The sequence below is a fragment of the Podarcis raffonei genome, chromosome 2 (genome assembly GCF_027172205.1).
Source record: "Podarcis raffonei isolate rPodRaf1 chromosome 2, rPodRaf1.pri, whole genome shotgun sequence".
In the NCBI taxonomy this organism is placed as follows: Eukaryota; Metazoa; Chordata; class Lepidosauria; order Squamata; family Lacertidae; genus Podarcis; species Podarcis raffonei.
This window is the reverse complement of record NC_070603.1, coordinates 124,893,501-124,909,798: the sequence shown is the minus strand read 5'-3', so window position 1 is coordinate 124,909,798 and position 16,298 is coordinate 124,893,501. Positions and strand designations below refer to the sequence as shown.

Sequence of the window (16,298 nt, the reverse complement as noted above, 5' to 3'; positions counted from 1 at the left end):
GTGCTGCAGTGGCTCCCGTGTTGGACCTGGGAGACCAGGGTTACCATCTGATCACTAGGTGACCTTGGGCCACCCACTGCAGCACAGCACAACCTATCTCACAGGGTGGTTGTGAGGATGAAAAGGGAGGTGGAGAACCACAGAGGTCACCTTGACCTCCTTGGAGGAAAGGGAAAAATAATAATAATTAATAATTAATAATAATAATACCCCGCCCATCTGGCTGGATTTCCCCAGCCACTCTGGGCAGCTCCCAACAGAATATTAAAAACACATTACAACCTCAGACACTAAAAACTTCCCTAAACAATACCTTCTAAAAGTTTATCTCCTTGACATCTGATGGGAGGGTCTTCCACAGGGAGGGTGCCACAACCAAGAGGCCCTCTGCCTGGTTCCCTGTAACTTCTCACAGTGAGGGAACCGCCAGAAGGCCCTCAGATGAGGACCTCAGTGTCTAGTCTGGATGATGGGGGTGGTGACGCTCCATCAGATGTACGGGGCCGAGGCTGTTTAAAGCCTTAAAGGTCAGCACCAACACTTTGAATTGTGCTCGGAAACGTACTGGGAGCCAATGTAGGTCTTTCAGGACCAGTGTTACACAGTCTCGGCGGCCACTCCCAGTCACCAGTTCAGGTGCTGCATTCTGGATTAGTTGTAGTTTCCGGGTCACCTTCAAAGCTAGCCCCATGTAGAGCGCATTGCAGTAGTCCAAACGGGAGATAACTAGAGCATGCACCACTCTGGCGAGACAGTCTGCGGGCAGGTAGGGTCTCAGCCTGCGTACCAGATGGAGCTGGTAGACAGCTGCCCTGGACACAGTACACCCTGACCCTACTTGTAATCATAAATGCACAAGCAGTCTCCCTTCAAAGATTGCCTGCACGCATGAAGTAAGGGGTCGAAAGTGCAGGCACAGCAGTCTGGAGGAGCAGACATTTCCTGTTGTGGAAGTGAACATTTCCTGACTAACAATTGAAGGGGGGCAGTCAGTTAGGTTACCCTTAAAAACTGTTTGTGAATTCCCCCCCCCCAACCAGGCCTCAAAGCCTCAAGCACTTTTCAAACTGCACTTTTCATTTTCTGTAAGGCTAAAAAAGCTTTTAGCTAAGCATTTTCTATGGGACAAAGGTAGCTGAATTAAAACAATGCCTTTCGCTCTCAGGCCAACTGACCTTGGCAATAGCACATTTAGCTTGTTGCAAACTCTCTTCCAGGAACAGAGCCAGGGAACAAGAGAAACATTTCTATGTAAACCTATGAAGGGGGAGAGGGAAAAAGGGGGTTTTGAAACAGGATAAAAACCTGCTTGTAAAATGTTTTCAGCGGCCTGTTTTGTGAATCCATCACACAGGTACCTCTCCCCCCCCCCAATCTGCCCCCTTCCGGCTTGTCACGATGCATGATGCACATATCAAATGCATGTCAATCAGTCGTTGCTTGTAGTCGCCTTGTGATACCTGAGATACGTGACCGTTTTCCTTAAACGAAAGAGTGATGGCAGTAGAACAGTGCCTTTAGCCACACCTCTGACCAAGTAGCTACGCTTTGTCTTCTCTCCTTCTCCACCACTTGGATTTACACCAAATCTGTGCCCCATTCCAAATTTCAAACAGGGCCAGCCCAAACATTAGGCAGAGTGAGGATACTGCCTCAGACACTTAACATAGCAGTGCTAGGAATTTCTTCTTTCCCCCTTATAATCAATTATGGCGGCTATGAATGGGCATCGATTACTTTGCATAACTCTAAGATGAAACACAGCTGCCATACATTGTAATTTTGGCAGTTCGGTTCCATTAGGCTTCACTGCTGACAGTTTTTTCTCACCAAGCAGGAACAAAACCTTACATCATAGTACATTGCAGCTCTTCTCATGCTCCATTCTCTGCTATGTGGGTTCTTTGATGTGTTGCAAGGTTTCCACTCTGGCTGAAGCTCTTTCCACACTCCATACATTTAAATAGTTTCTCCCCAGTGTGGGTTCTTTGATGTAAAGTAAGGTTACTCCTACGATGGAAGCTCTTTCCACACTCAAGGCATTGAAATGGTTTTTCCCCTGTGTGAGCTCTTTGATGCACAGTCAGTCCACTCCTACAACTGAAGCCCTTTCCACACTCCATGCATTCAAACGGTTTCTCCCCAGTGTGGGTTCTCTGATGTACAGTAAGCGCACTCCTACAAGTGAAGCTCTTTCCACACTTCATGCATAAAAATGGTTTCTCCCCAGTGTGGGTTCTTTGATGTAAAGTAAGATAATAATTGAGGCTAAAACTCTTTCCACACTCCATACATTGAAATGGTTTCTCCCCAGTGTGGGTCCTTTGATGTGCAGTAAGGCTTCCGCTATGTCTGAAGCTCTTTCCACACTCCATACATTTGAATGGTTTCTCCCCGGTGTGGGCTCTTTGATGGAAAGTAAGGTTACTCCTACGACGAAAGGTCTTTCCACACTCCATGCATTCGTATGGTTTCTCCCCAGTGTGTGTTCTTTGATGTACAGTAAGTGCACTCCTACAATTAAAGGTGTTTCCACACTCCATGCATTCAAACGGTTTCTCCCCGGTGTGGGTTCTTTGATGTAAAGTAAGAGAGTGACTAAAAGTGAAACTCTTCCCACACACCATACATTTAAATGGTTTCTCTGCTGTGTGGGTTCTTTGATGTGCTGTAAGGTTTCCACTCTGGCTGAAGCTCTTTCCACACACCATACATTCAAATGGTTTCTCCCCAGTGTGGGTTCTTTGATGTAAACTAAGGTTACTCTTATGACTGAAGCTCTTTCCACACTCCCTGCATTTATGCAGTTTCTCCCCAGTGTGGGATCTCTGATGTAAAGTAAGATGGTGATTGAGATTCTGTTCACACAACATAGATTTGAATGGATTTTCCCCAGTATGGGTTCTTTGATGTAACATAAGATGGTGATTGAGACTGAAACACTTTCCGCACACCATACATTTAAATGGTTTCTCCCCTGTGTGGGTTCTTTGATGTGCAATAAGGTTTCCGCTCTGGCTGAAGCTCTTTCCACACTCCATGCATTTGAACGGTTTCTCCCCTGTGTGGGTTTTTTTATGCTTGACAAGGTTACCAGCACTGCTTAAGCTCTTTCCACACTCTGTGCACTTAAACATTTTCTCCCCTCTTTGGGTTCCTTGATGTAAACTAATGCTTCCACTCTGACTGAAGCTCTTTCCACACTCTACACTGCTACTTCCTGTCCATTCTTCCTGTGGATTCAGGGATACATGGACACCAATATCCTGAGTAGTAAGGGAGTTCTTTTTCCAGTTCTTCCACATATTTCCTACATACTTTTCGGTTGATTGTTGATTTACAAAGGTCTGTTTCTGTGCTTCATGCTCCATGTTTTCTACAGACACCATGGATGACTCATCAGATTTCTCACTCTTCTGCCCATTACCTGTTTTGAGGCAGAAAAAGAAAATGCCATTCAAATTGCAAGGTAAAGCAGAGACTCTCATTGTAATTCAGGCCCAGTTCTCAGCTTCTCTGATTTTACCATTTTCAAGCATGTCTCCCTACTTCTCTCCCTCCTCAGCTGAATCTGAAGTTAGCTTCTGAATATCCTACAGTCTCAGCTAAGCACCTACCTGCTGATATCTCCCCTTCTTTGGGATTATGGAGAAATGGATCTTGTATTTCTTCGCAACAGGAGTTGAGGTCTGATTCTTTCAGGGAAAGAGACAATATTAGTTACTTTGGGCCACAAAATATAAAGCCATTTCAAATCAATGCATATACCTATGACCTCAAATCCAAGATACAAAATAATAATAATATTATTCCGACTAAACATCAGGAAGAGCTTTCTGACGGTAAGAGCTGTTTGACAATGGAACAGTCTCTCTCTGGAGGTTATGGACTCTCCTTCCTTGCATGTTCTTAAGCAGAGGTTGGGTGGCCATCTGTCATGGATGCTTGAGTTGAGATTTTTGCATTGCAGAGGGTTGGGTTAAATGACCTTTGGGGTCCCTTCCAACTCTACATTTCAATGATCCAATGAAAAGGGATCACATAACCGGACCAGATACATCACTTGAAAATTTGTCACTGACCCATGCTAAACTAAAGTAAAGAACTCCAGGGAAACAGGTACAGTGGATGCTTGGGTTGCGAACGTGATCCATGCGGGAGGCACATTCACAACCCACAGCGTTTGCAACCCGTCTGCGCACCCGCGGGTTGCGATTCGGCGCTTCTGCGCATGCGTAAAGTGTGATTTAGTGCATGCGCGAGCGCCAAAACCCAGAAGTAACCCTTTCTGGTACTTCCTGATTTCGGTGCATCCGTAACCCGAAAACGCGCAACCTGAAGCGCCTGTAACCCAATATATGACTGTACTCTTAAAAGTGTGTTGAAAATAATAATAATAATAATACTTTTGTACTGTTTTGTACTGTTTTATTGCTGTTAGCCGCCCTGAGCCTGGCTTCGGCTGGGGAGGGCGGGATATAAATAAAATTTATTATTATTATTATTATTATTATTATTATTATTATTATTATTATTAACTACAGGGGTATCTCAAGTTACAAACACCTCAGGTTACAAACGCTTCAGGTTACAAACTCCACTAACCTGGAAGAGTTACCTCAAGTTGAGAAATTTGCCCCAGGATAAGAACGGAAATCGTGTGCTGGTGGTGCAGCGGCAGCAAGAGGCCCCATTAGCGAAAGCACGCCTCGAGTTAAGAACAGTTTCAGGTTAAGAACGGACCTCCGGAATGAATTAAGTTCGTAACTAGAGGTACCACTGTAGTTAGCCTTTTTCAGGAGCTTATATTGGCCCAAATATAAGCCGCACTCCCCCCCCCCAACAGTGAAAAGTTAAAGTGCGGCTTAAATTTGCAATATTACAAAAAATGGCTTTTATGATATTGCAGCTGAAACAGACATACAGTAAAATGGAACGTGTGTGAGTGCCTGCTGAATTTTAAGGGAGCGACTTATATTCACGTATTGTCTTTTTATCTCCCCCACCCCATGAATTTTAAACGTGCGGCTTATTTGCGGGTGCAGCTTATATTCGGTATGTAATTTGTCCCTTGGGTATATCTGAGGATTGGAAAGTAGCCAATGGAATAATTTTTCATTTTATTTTTTAGAAAAAGGGAATGGAAGTGACAGGCTGGTTAATTTAACATCTGTCCCTGGACTAGATGACCTGTGGGGTCCCTTCCAACTCTTATGATTCTAAGCCATGGGTAGGCAAACTAAGGCCTGGGGGCTGGATCCAGCCCAATCGCCTTCTAAATCTGGCCCACGGACGGTCCAGGAATCAGTATGTTTTTACATGAGTAAAATGTGTCCTTTTATTTAAAATGCATCTCTGGGTTATTTGTGGCACATAGGAATTTGTTCATTTCCCCACAAAGTATAGTCCGGCCCCCCGCAAGGTCTGAGGGGCAGTGGACCGGCCCCCTGCTGAAAAAATCTGCTGTCTATAAAAATTCACAAATCCTTTCCTGATTTCTTTCGGATTTTCTATTTATTTACCTTCCACTGTAATTTTATTTATTGTATTTTGCGCTTTTCTTTTTTTAATCTGCCAAGCCAACCGTTTTCCTGATTTATTAGCACGTTCAAAATTTTTCTGTTCCATTCTTTCCATTCCACTTCTTGATTTATTAACATTGCAAACTGGCTTTGTAGCATTTTTATATTTTGATTTGGAATACTGTGTGCAGTTCTGGCCGCCTTACCTCCAAACGAATAAGTATAAAGTTGGAGGAGGTTTGGAAATGGACAACGAAAACGATGAAGGGGATGCAGCAACTCCTTTATGCTGAATGTGACGCGCAGCGTAAATTAATAATGCAGAGTTTTTAAGTGAAAGAATAAGAGCTTTACTGAGTTAAAATAAACTTCTCCATAAGCATCATGGTTCCAAACAGTTTGACTGTGTTAACGGAGAAATCCGAGGGCTCCCTTGGACAAAAAACAAGGACACCAGCCAGGAATACCAGAGCAAAACAGCAGCCAGTAGGCTTGGTCTTTATTGAAGACTGTCAGGACAGCACTCCCACCTGCCACAAGGTGGAACAAGATGGAAGCCCCGAACAAAAGAAGACCCCAACTTTTATTAGATGATAATCCCCATGTAAGGGGCGCGGGTGGCGCTGTGGGTTAAACCACAGAGCCTAGGACTTGCTGATCAGAAGGTTGGCGGTTCGAATGCCCGCGACGGGGTGAGCTCCCGTTGCTCGGTCTCTGCTCCTGCCAACCTAGCAGTTCAAAAGCACCTCAAAGTGCAAGTAGATAAATAGGTACCGCTCCGGCGGGAAGGTAAACGGCGTTTCCGTGTGCTGCTCTGGTTTGCCAGAAGTGGCTTAGTCATGCTGGCCACATGACCCGGAAGCTGTACGCTGGCTCCCTCGGCCAATAAAGCGAGATGAGCGCTGCAACGAGTGGACCTAGTGGTCAGGGGTCCCTTTACCTTTAATCCCCATGTTACACCCCCTCCAAACTACATCACGGTTACATCATGAAAAGGGAGGTCTGGTGGCAGTAATCTGAGCATCCTGGACACTACCCCATGGTTCCCCTTGCCCTCCACCAAACACCCATCTAGTGTAACAAAAAAGATATTTACATTTCCCTGTTTCCCAGCAAAGTTTATCACACCCTTTTGTCTTCATCTGGGTTTGCTATTTCTGGAATGGCTACCTGTCTGGCACTCAGGTATCAGGATGCCAGGAATTATCCCTCAGGCAGAGGGGCTGCTGAGGAGCTGAGCTCACATGTCTAGATGAATTTCTGAAGTTTTCCCAATGAGCCAGTACATAGGTACATTGATCAGTGAATTCTTACATTTGGTATTGTGCAGCAAAGGCCCTTTGAATAGTCAGGAAGAAACTGTGACGAAGTGTTTTGTGGGGACAAATCACAAAAGTCACAAAAGTGATGGTGCTGGTTTTGGTAGTGGGCTGCATGTGCATGATATCTGCATGTGCAACACCCCCCCCCCAACCTATACATAAATTCCCACAACAACTGAGATTACAGACTGACTCTGCTCATAACTGAGGGAGACTGACTCTGACTGAAATCTTACAGAGAACACAGAGAGAAAATGGCTGCTACTTATAAGGAGAATGAGTCACATGTCAGAGTGACTCAGCAGTTAGGCCTGAATGACTTTAGTAGGCCCAAATGATTGCGCAGTCCCAGCACTTCCCAGCCTGCTTTGCTGCTTCTGCTCTCATGTGTCTTTGTCACATGACAGAATGTTGGAAGGCTGAGGACAGATAAAAGTACAGTGGTGCCCCGCAAGACGAACGCCTCGCAAGACGGAAAACCCGCTAGACGAAAGGGTTTTCTGTTTTGGAGGTGCTTCGCAAAACGAATTTCCTATGGGCTTGCTTCGCAAGACGAAAATGTCTTGCGAGATCCTGCAGGGTTTTTTTCCTTTTCCGCCCCTTTTTCCCAAGCCGCTAAGCCGCTTATCAGCTGATCCGCTAAGCCGCTAATAGCGCTAATCCGCTAATGGGCTTGCTTCGCAAGACGAAAAAACCGCAAGACGAAGAGACTCGCGGAACGGATTCTTTTCGTCTTGTGAGGCACCACTGTAGGTCCTTCCAAACAGAGTGAATAGTTAAACTAGGGAACTTTCCCACAGGGGGCAGTGATGGCCACAAACTTGGGTGGCTTAAAAAGAATAGAAGACAACTGCTTTGAGAAGAGGTCTTTCGATGGTTACTGCTTGTTCCTACATGGCATGAATGAATGGCTCAAACAGCAGAGTCACACCTCCAACATCTAACAGCCAAGAGGGATAAAAATGCATCCTTACCTAGAGAGGCCACCATCTCATAATTCTCCTCCATGACTTCCTTGTGCAGAGCTCTTTGGCCTGGATCCAGCAGAGCCCACTCCTCCTCCGTGAAAAACACAGCCACCTCCTCAAAGGTCAAGAGGGCCTGGAAGAAGAAGAGGAAGAAGACAGAGCTGCTCTTAGATGCCCATCATCCCCACTCAACACAGAGGGAGGCTGGGTGGTCTCATCTGTGCCTCTTCCCTCCTCCCTGCTCCCATTGCACTTTCCCTACCTGAGGAAGCTGCCTGGCTCCTCTTTCCACTCCATCTTTAAGAAGAGGCCGTTCAAAGGGGGTCTTGAAGGCCATTGCGCTTCCACTTCTGGGACTCCCTCACCTGTTGCCAAGATGCACTTCAAAGCAGGGAGTAGGTCTTTGATGTGAGCAATGGAGAAAGACAGATTTATTTAGGGTGGGAGACAAATAATAATAATAATAATAATAATAATAATAATAATAATAATAATAATATAATAATAATAATAATAATAATAATAATAATAATAATAATAATAATAATTTATTTATATCCCGCCCTCCCCAGCCAAAGCCGGGCTCAGAGCGGCTAACAACAATAAAAGTAACACAACATTCCAAAATCCATTCATTTTAATATCAATTCAAAGTCAAATTAATGGCAGCCATTGGGCTAGAGTTCTGCGGGGATTACCAAAGGAGGGGGTCAGACTGTGCCTTGGCCAAAGGCCTTGTGGAGCAGCTCTGTCTTGCAGGCCCTGCGGAAAGATGTCAATCCTGCAAGGCCCTAGTCTCTTGTGACAGAGCGTTCCACCAGATTGGGGCCACAGCCGAAAAAGCCCTGGCTCTGGTTGAGGCCAGCCTAAGCTCCCTGTGGCCCAGGACCTTACACAGATGGCATACCTTTGACAGGGAACAAATATTAAGCGAAGGTAGACATTATCTGGAATTCGCTCACCCTTCTCAATAGGCAAATTATTGTTTCCTTTTGCCTCCTCCTCACATCAGCCTCTTTCTTACTAAGGAAGCTCCAGAGGCCAATTTCCCTTGACATTGTCCTCTCTCACACACAACCCCCCCCATCTACTTCAAGCTCTCCCGCTCTCCAAATCAAAAGGTGTCTCTGTTCTCCAGCTGTTTCCCCTGCACCAAAGCGGACCCCCCCCCCACGAGCCCACTGAGGCAGAAGCTGGAAGGAGCGATGGAGGGGGTGGGCGGGCAGGAGGGGTCAGTGGTGAGAGGGGAGATGGAGGCTGTTCAACTGAGCATCACTAGGTGGAATGGGGCTGCAACCCCTTTGAATGGAGTAGGACCGACCAAGCTTGCACAAGATGGGGGCTGCCAACCTATTTGCAGTTAGGTTGCATGGGGGCGGGTTTGTCTCTGGCAGCCCCCCACCTCGCCCCCTCCCATCCCCTAGGGATGTTGGCTTGATCTCTCTGCTCCAAAGAGGATCTTGCAATGCAAACCCTGTTGGGGGAAGAGGGCCCTATTTTGCAGCCGGATTGCCTCGATCCCGCCCCCCCACGGGTCCTACGTGCCTCTCATCCCCCTCCCCAAATCCTTCCTCCCCTCCCAGCTGCCCTGTTTGTAGATTCAGGGGGAGGAAAAGCAAATCCTTCACCCTCCTCCCACGCCGAAATATGCTGCACCTCTTTCTCCCCTTCAACCGGCCAGCTTCTCTTCTGGGGCTCTGCATGGAGACCCCCCCTCCCCTCCAACGTTGCCATTTCCCTCCCCCTGCAAAAAAACCTTCCTGCCTCTCTAGGAAGCGCAGCTCGATAGACCCAAGCGGAAATCCTGATCCCCCGCAAGCAAAGCTCTATGTAATCTCGTTTATTTAGTGAGAAGGTCGCAGGTTCGATCCCCGGCAGCGGCAGCCAAAGAGACCCCCCCCCTGAAAAAACGGCGGTGGAAGAATGTGAGCCTTCTACATTTCACTTGTTCCTGTTTTGCTGGAGGGGTTGGGAGAGAGCAGTTACTTGCGACCACCCTAAAGGGAAGTCGAACCGGGACCCCGAACCCTCTGCGGGTTCCGGACCCCTCGCGACGCGTCGGCCGGAGCCCCCCCGGCAGGAATCTCTCGGGGGGCTCCGGGCTCCGTGCGCGCTGCGAGGCGCATCCGTGGTGCGCCCTGGGGGGGGGGGTCCCTTTGGGCTGCAGAGACGGAGAGAGGGAGTCCACATAAGGGTTAAAGGACGCGAGGGACGCCTGGCTAGAGACCCCCCCTTGCTACTCCCCTCCTCCCTGCGAGGCTCCTGCGAATGGAGATGTGGGCACGCTCGGGAGAGACTTGGTGCGCGGGGCGAGGAGTGAGATGTGCCAAGGGAGGTTTCTGGGCGTAGGGGAGCTTCGGGGAGGGCAGAGGATGCTGGGGAGGGGCTGGGGGGCATGGACGTATCCCCGGGGCAAGAACAAGATAAGTCCAGTGAGCACTGGCGGGGGCGGGCTGGAGACAGAGAACGAGAAACGTGGCCTTTCGGAGGGACGTCTCCACCTTGTGCGCTGTCGGGGAGCCGAGCTCCCTTCGCCCCTCCCCATAAAATATTTGAGGGGGCTGCTCCCCCCCCCGCCCGAGTTGATTGGCATTGCCACTCAAATGGTGTATGCACGCTGTGTCGTGATCAATTATGTAGCCCCCTGTTGTAAACAAAATCTGCCCTTCTTCCCTTATGGGGTACCCAAGAGCCCATATACAGTGGTGCCTCGCAAGACGAAATTAATTCGTTCCGCGAGTCTTTTCGTCTTGCGATGTTTTTCGTCTTGCGAAGCACGGTCCGTCGCAACCGCGCCTCTTCAAGCGGCTTTAAGAAAAAAGGGAACAAACTCGCAAGACGTTTTCGTCTTGCGAAGCAAGCCCATAGGGAAAATCGTCTTGCGAAGCAACGCAAAAACCGAAAAACCCTTTCGTCTTGCGCGTTTTTCGTCTTGCGAGGCATTCGTCTTGCGAGGCACCACTGTAGAGTCCTTTCGTGGGTTCCCTATCGATAGGAGAAAATAACAGAGGCCAACCAGATAATATTGAGAAGCAAAGCAGCTAGTAACCCTGATCTTTATTAAAGCTGTTGCAACAGGGTGCTTCCCTCACAAGGAGGAGGATCCAAAACAAATGTGTGCCTGCCCCTATATAGACATTTTAAATTCCCTGTCTTGGAGCTCAAGACCACCCCTCCGTACATCATACATACATAGCAGAAAAGGCGGTCTACAACAGAAATTTGAATGTTGTTGTTTTTCCTGTCTGCCAGGTTATCTGATAATGCCTTATCTGATTGCCTTTCCTGGTAGTGTGCCCATTCCTTTGAGATGGTGATTAGCCCATTCTTGAGACAATGGGAAGGTTCCCTCACCCCCCTCCCTCCTTGCAGAGAAAACATTTGGTCAGTTTGGGAGTCAAAATGGTTTCAGGGCGGTCTTCCTGTGCTGCTCCAGACATGTGTTCTACATATGTACCATATATACGCGCTTGGTTGGTACATTTATGAACATTTATTATATATATAAGACCTTAGTTTTTTTATTACACCCCCCCCCCATATTTTAGGGACGCAGGTGGCACTGTGGTTTAAACCACAGAGCCTAGGACTTGCTGATCATAAGGTCACCGGTTCGAATCCCCACGACGCGGTGAGCTCCCGTTGCTCGGTCCCTGCTCCTGCCAACCTAGCAGTTTGAAAGCACGCCAAAGTGCAAGTAGATAAATAGGTACTGCTCCGGCGGGAAGGTAAACAGCGTTTCCGTGTGCTGCTCTGGTTCACCAGAAGTGGCTTAGTCATGCTGGCCACTTGACCCGGAAGCTGTAAGCCGGCTCCCTCGGCCAGTAAAGTGAGATGAGCGCCGCAACCCCAGAGTCGGTCACGACTGGACCTAATGGTCAGGGGTCCCTTTACCTTTTACCCCATATTTTATTCAAGTTGGCACCCTTATCTGGAGGGGTCTCCCTCGGCTTCTCCCTCCTGCCTAGGAATCTGACTCTGCTCCAAGTCCATGGAGAAATGGATCCCTGAAAAAGGGGGGTGGGTCCAAATGACCCCCCCACACACACACCTTCCCGAATCATGGTCTTTGGATAGAATTTCAAAATGTCAAGTTGTTTTGCAGGCAGACGCAAATTCCTACAGGTGTTGTGGAAGATGCAGAAAGCAGGAAAGAGAGAGGCAGAGTTAGGCTTCCCATATATCAGGAAAATTCCTCACATGTCCTTGGTTTTGGGGTGTAAAAATGGCATCATGAGGGAATTTGGCCAAATCGGCAACATCTCAGGGGAAACCCTAGGCAGAATTAATTTTGATTTATTTATTTATTTTAGTGGAAAAGCTAGTTTTTGCCAAATATATGCTACAGGGCCTTATAATGAGACCAGAGTGGGTAAGAAGAGGCCTGCATACCTGAGGCAATGTATTGCTTACTCTTTCTGTAACATTTAAATCAAGTTCCTGGAAGTAAATCTTTTAAACTCAGCTCAGTCAGTAAAGCATGATACTCTTAATCTCAGGGATGTGAGTTGGAAACCCATGTGAGGCAAAAGATTCCTGCATTGCAGGGGGCTGGGTTTCCTTTTTAAAAAAATGGAACACAGGAGAAGGGAGCATGTGTGAAATGTTAAACAAATGTTAACACAAGAGAAGGTGCCATTGCTTTGTTCCCTTTCTTGAAACTCTAACAGGATTTCCTTTCCCCCAACTCCCAACCAGGTGATGGAGAAGACAGTCAGAATTCAGAGTGGCCATCACAGATTTCCTTAGGAATAAAAAAGGTAGCATTTAAATATGCAGAATGTACAATGTGATTCAGTCAGTGAGCACACTGAGTTCCCATCAATGAACTGAAACAGTGGAGACACCATTTAAAGGCATGCATTGCGGAAAGGACTTCCGTGGGAGTGGAATTCCTTCAAAACATCACGGAACTCACACAGGGGAGAAACCATATAAATGTATAGAGTGTGGAAAAAGCTTCCTTTTGAGTAAACACCTTAATGCACATCATCGAACTCACACTGGTGAGAAACCATTCAGTTGTATGGAGTGCGGAAAGACCTTCAGTCAGAGTGGAAACTTTAAAAGACATCAGCGAATTCACACTGGGGAGAAACCATTTAAATGCATAGAATGTGGAAAGTGCTTCAGTGATAGTGGAAACCTTACAAACCATCAACGAACTCACACAGAAGAGAAGCCATTTAAATGCATAGTGTGTGAAAAGAGCTTCAATTGTAGAGGAAACCTTAGAAGACATAAGCGAATTCACACAGGGGAAAAGTCATTTAAATGTATGGCATGTGGAAAGACCTTCCGTGAAAGGGCAAAACTTACCATACATCTACGAACTCACACAGGGGAAAAACCATTTAAATGCATGGAGTGTGAAACATGCTTCCGTCATAGAGAATCGCTGAAAATGCATCAATATACTCATACAGGAAATAAACCATATAAATGTTTTGAGTGTGGAAAATGCTTCAGTCAGAGAGAATCGCTGAAAATGCATCAGTATACTCATACAGGAGATAAACCATATAAATGTTTTGAGTGTGGAAAATGCTTCATTCAGAGTGGAAGCCTTAATGTACATCTACAAACTCACACAAGGGAGAAACCTTTTAAATGCATGGATTGTGGAAATAACTTCATTAATAGTGGAACACTTAGAAGACATCAGCAAACTCACATGGGGAAAACAATTTGATTGTATGTTTGGTTGCAGAATAAATCCAGGCACATCTGGAGGATATGGACATGTGAACTGCATTTCTTCCACTTGGGTTTCAGGCCCTGCTATCAGACTGAGACCACCTTGTTGGCTGTTACGGAAAAATCTAGGTGTGAGGCTGCTCAGTCACCCAGCTCGTTGGGCAGGGCCCACGGGTCCCTGCGGAATAAAGGAAGGAGTCCAGCCACCAACCGGAGCAAGTAGCTGTAGATCAAAATTTATTGCGCAATAGGTTCAAAGAGGAATTTTGAACTCTGAGGATGGGGTGACAAAGACTTTTAGAACTTTCCCACCATATCCCAGAATACAGTTCGTACAGCATCATTGATACATCACTGACATGTCACCAAAGGGGAGGGGTAGACAGAGGTTACACTAGTTCAACCTTGGCAAACATGTCCAGACAAGTCCTTGGTACAAGATTAGCATAAGCAGACATGTCAGGGCAAGACCCAGGTATAAGATGAGCACAGGCAAACACCTCTGAAGTCCCACCGCCCAAAGTACAATAGAACTTCCTTTGCAGGTCTGGCCCCTTGGCAAGTTTGGTGATGGGATTAGGCTTTCCTTGGCCAACAATCAGGTAAGCAATTGTCACCTCTGGGAACTTCCTGGAGTCCCTTTGAAGGGGAAAATAGATTTGGAATGATTATGTCTGGCGGGCAAAAAGGTAAAAGCTGTTTCCTGGTTCTGCGGGATCTCTCCGTGGTTTTTAATGCCGTTGACCACGGTATTTGGTTACCTATTTGTGATAAAAATATATACCTTACCCAACTTGTTGACAATAAAGCTTTACTGGTCAGGTTGGCAACAGTTGAACCACGAGTATTATTTCCAAACTCCTCCCGTCATCGTGCGCACAAAGTCCCCACACCTCTCCCTCTCAGCAGTCAAGAAAGAGCAAACTGAATTAACCAAACAAGCGCCACCTCATTTCCCCAATGCTACCTCTGCTTTGTGAAATACACTCCCAATGATATGACATTGTAAATACTGACACATCCTCACGGACAGTCTAGGAGGGTTGAGAGTTAGGGGCAGGGTTATGCAGTGGTTCCGCTCCTTAGTCCTGGGACATGTCCAGAAAGTGGTGTTGGGGGGGATGAGCATTTGGACCCCTGGGCACTCACTTAGGGGGTTTCTCAGGGCTCCATTCTCTCCCCATGCTTTTTAACACTGCTTCCCTCTAGGAAGCAGGTCATGGGAAAATGCTTATATTTTCCCAGTCCTTGAATCACAGCATTTATAAAAAGAGTTTGTAAGCATTTATGTAAACACTGCCAACAGTACCTTTTTGCCTGTGTTAAGAAAAGCTGAAATTTCTACAAAAATATTCCTCCGCTGTGCAACAAAGGCAGGGGCTGCTTTTTCACTCGTAGCTCTATGGGCTCCCGTGGTCCAAAACAAACCTGAAGTGTTCCCCCTAAATCAGATGTTTCCTGGGCAATAGGACAAAAGGAGCCCCTGGGAGTGGGGAGGGGGAGCGTTGGAAAGGAGAGGAGGGGTGACAGTGGACATTCTGCCCGCATCTATAAATTGCAATAAGGGGAATTGGAATAGTGAGCAAGGGAGGTGGGTTGCAAGACAGGACAAAAAGTAAGATGCTGCATGTGGGAAGGTGGTGGTGAGAGGGAGGAGGGGGAAGAAAAGGACAAAGGAAATGAAGCCTTAGTTTACAAGGGATTCATTTTGCCCGCTTGCCCCAGGACCGAGGAGAGAACAAACGCACCAGGGAAGTTCCTCTTCAGAGAAAAAAAGTTTTATTGAGATCTGCGGACAGAGGTAGCCAGTGGAATCCTTTCCAAAGACTGGCCACACCAATACACGTAAACAAGCATTCTTATACCTGAGAGCATACACTCGTCTTCCCAATCCCCAATCAGCTGGCAAGGTTATGCTTATTACCTTATATGGCATATGGCTAGCTAAGCCCCCTCCCTCCCATGTTTGTGTGTTCTCCGTCTCTTCTTGCGTTACTCAAGCAGAAAGCATAAAAACAGGAAACAGGTTCGGTCCTCAGCTGCTGAAAATAACTGCGGTTTTTGCTAGCTGCTTTACCACAACTGCAAAAGTTAGCTTGGGTGCAGATAATATTGAGTTTATCCCTGCCTTCTCCCTTCAGAACTTCTCCACCCGCCCCCCAAAAAGCACCTCTTCTGGGACCCATTAGCAGGGACCTGGATGCACGCAGTCCAGTTGCCAAGTAAGGAACCCACAACTGCAGGGTCTGCATTGCACCATCTCCTTTGAAGAATCACACACGTTTCTTTTTCTCCTTAAAAGGTGTAACAAGGACAACAAGAACAATTTATTTCAACCCAGCCTCTTATGAATACATAATGAAACATTAAACCTTAAAAAGCATCCCTATGCAGGGCTGCCTTCAGATGTCTTCTAAAGGTTTAATAATAAAAATAACTTAATCATTTATTCTATCATGGTATGTTGGCTGAGACCCTACCTGCCTGCAAACTGCCTTGCCAGAGTGGTGCATGCTCTGGTTATCCTTGGACTACTGCAATGGGCTCCACGTGGGGGGGCTACCTTTGAAGGTGACACGGAAACTGCAACTAATCCAGAATGCGGCAACTAGACTGGTGACTGGGAGCGGCCTCAGGGACCATATAACACCAGTCCTAAAAGAAGTTCATTGGCACCCATTGGCAAACCGGTTAGGGAAGTTTTTGCTCCTTTTTTTGCAGCTGTCCAGAGTGGCTGGGGAAACCCATTGAGGTGGGCAGCATAAAAACAATAAAATCATTATCATTAT

The 16,298-nt window shown here is 46.8% G+C and overlaps 2 protein-coding genes across 3 annotated transcripts in view; one reads left to right on the top strand and one right to left on the bottom strand.

The window, feature by feature from the left end:
* The window catches only part of LOC128409502 (zinc finger protein 420-like), a 31,717-nt gene extending 22,167 nt beyond the window's left edge, over window positions 1-9,550 (bottom strand). Inside the window, exons 1-5 of the mRNA XM_053380027.1 lie at window positions 9,469-9,550; window positions 8,075-8,213; window positions 7,819-7,945; window positions 3,618-3,695; window positions 1,896-3,427 (exon numbers count right to left, since the gene is read on the bottom strand). Coding sequence (XP_053236002.1) covers window positions 1,896-3,427; window positions 3,618-3,695; window positions 7,819-7,945; window positions 8,075-8,149 — 1,812 coding nt within the window. The 5' untranslated portion in view covers window positions 8,150-8,213; window positions 9,469-9,550. The remainder of the gene's footprint in view (window positions 1-1,895; window positions 3,428-3,617; window positions 3,696-7,818; window positions 7,946-8,074; window positions 8,214-9,468) is intronic.
* On the top strand, window positions 8,524-14,339 carry LOC128409470 (gastrula zinc finger protein XlCGF71.1-like). Of its 2 annotated transcripts, none has more exons than XM_053379987.1 (2): window positions 8,524-9,737; window positions 12,511-14,339. In XM_053379987.1, the coding sequence occupies exon 2, from the start codon at window positions 12,671-12,673 to the stop codon at window positions 13,502-13,504; it is 834 nt and encodes a 277-aa protein (XP_053235962.1). In that variant the 5' UTR covers window positions 8,524-9,737; window positions 12,511-12,670; the 3' UTR covers window positions 13,505-14,339. The 2 variants fall into 2 exon arrangements, with proteins under 2 accessions (XP_053235962.1, XP_053235961.1); XM_053379986.1 differs by having other exon boundaries at window positions 12,483-14,339.
* Window positions 14,340-16,298: the final 1,959 nt, after the last annotated feature.

What these genes read in the sequence shown, in the direction of transcription:
- LOC128409470 (XM_053379987.1), top strand. Translation starts at nt 12,671, where the DNA reads ATGCATTGCGGAAAGGACTTCCGTGGGAGTGGAATTCCTTCAAAACAT.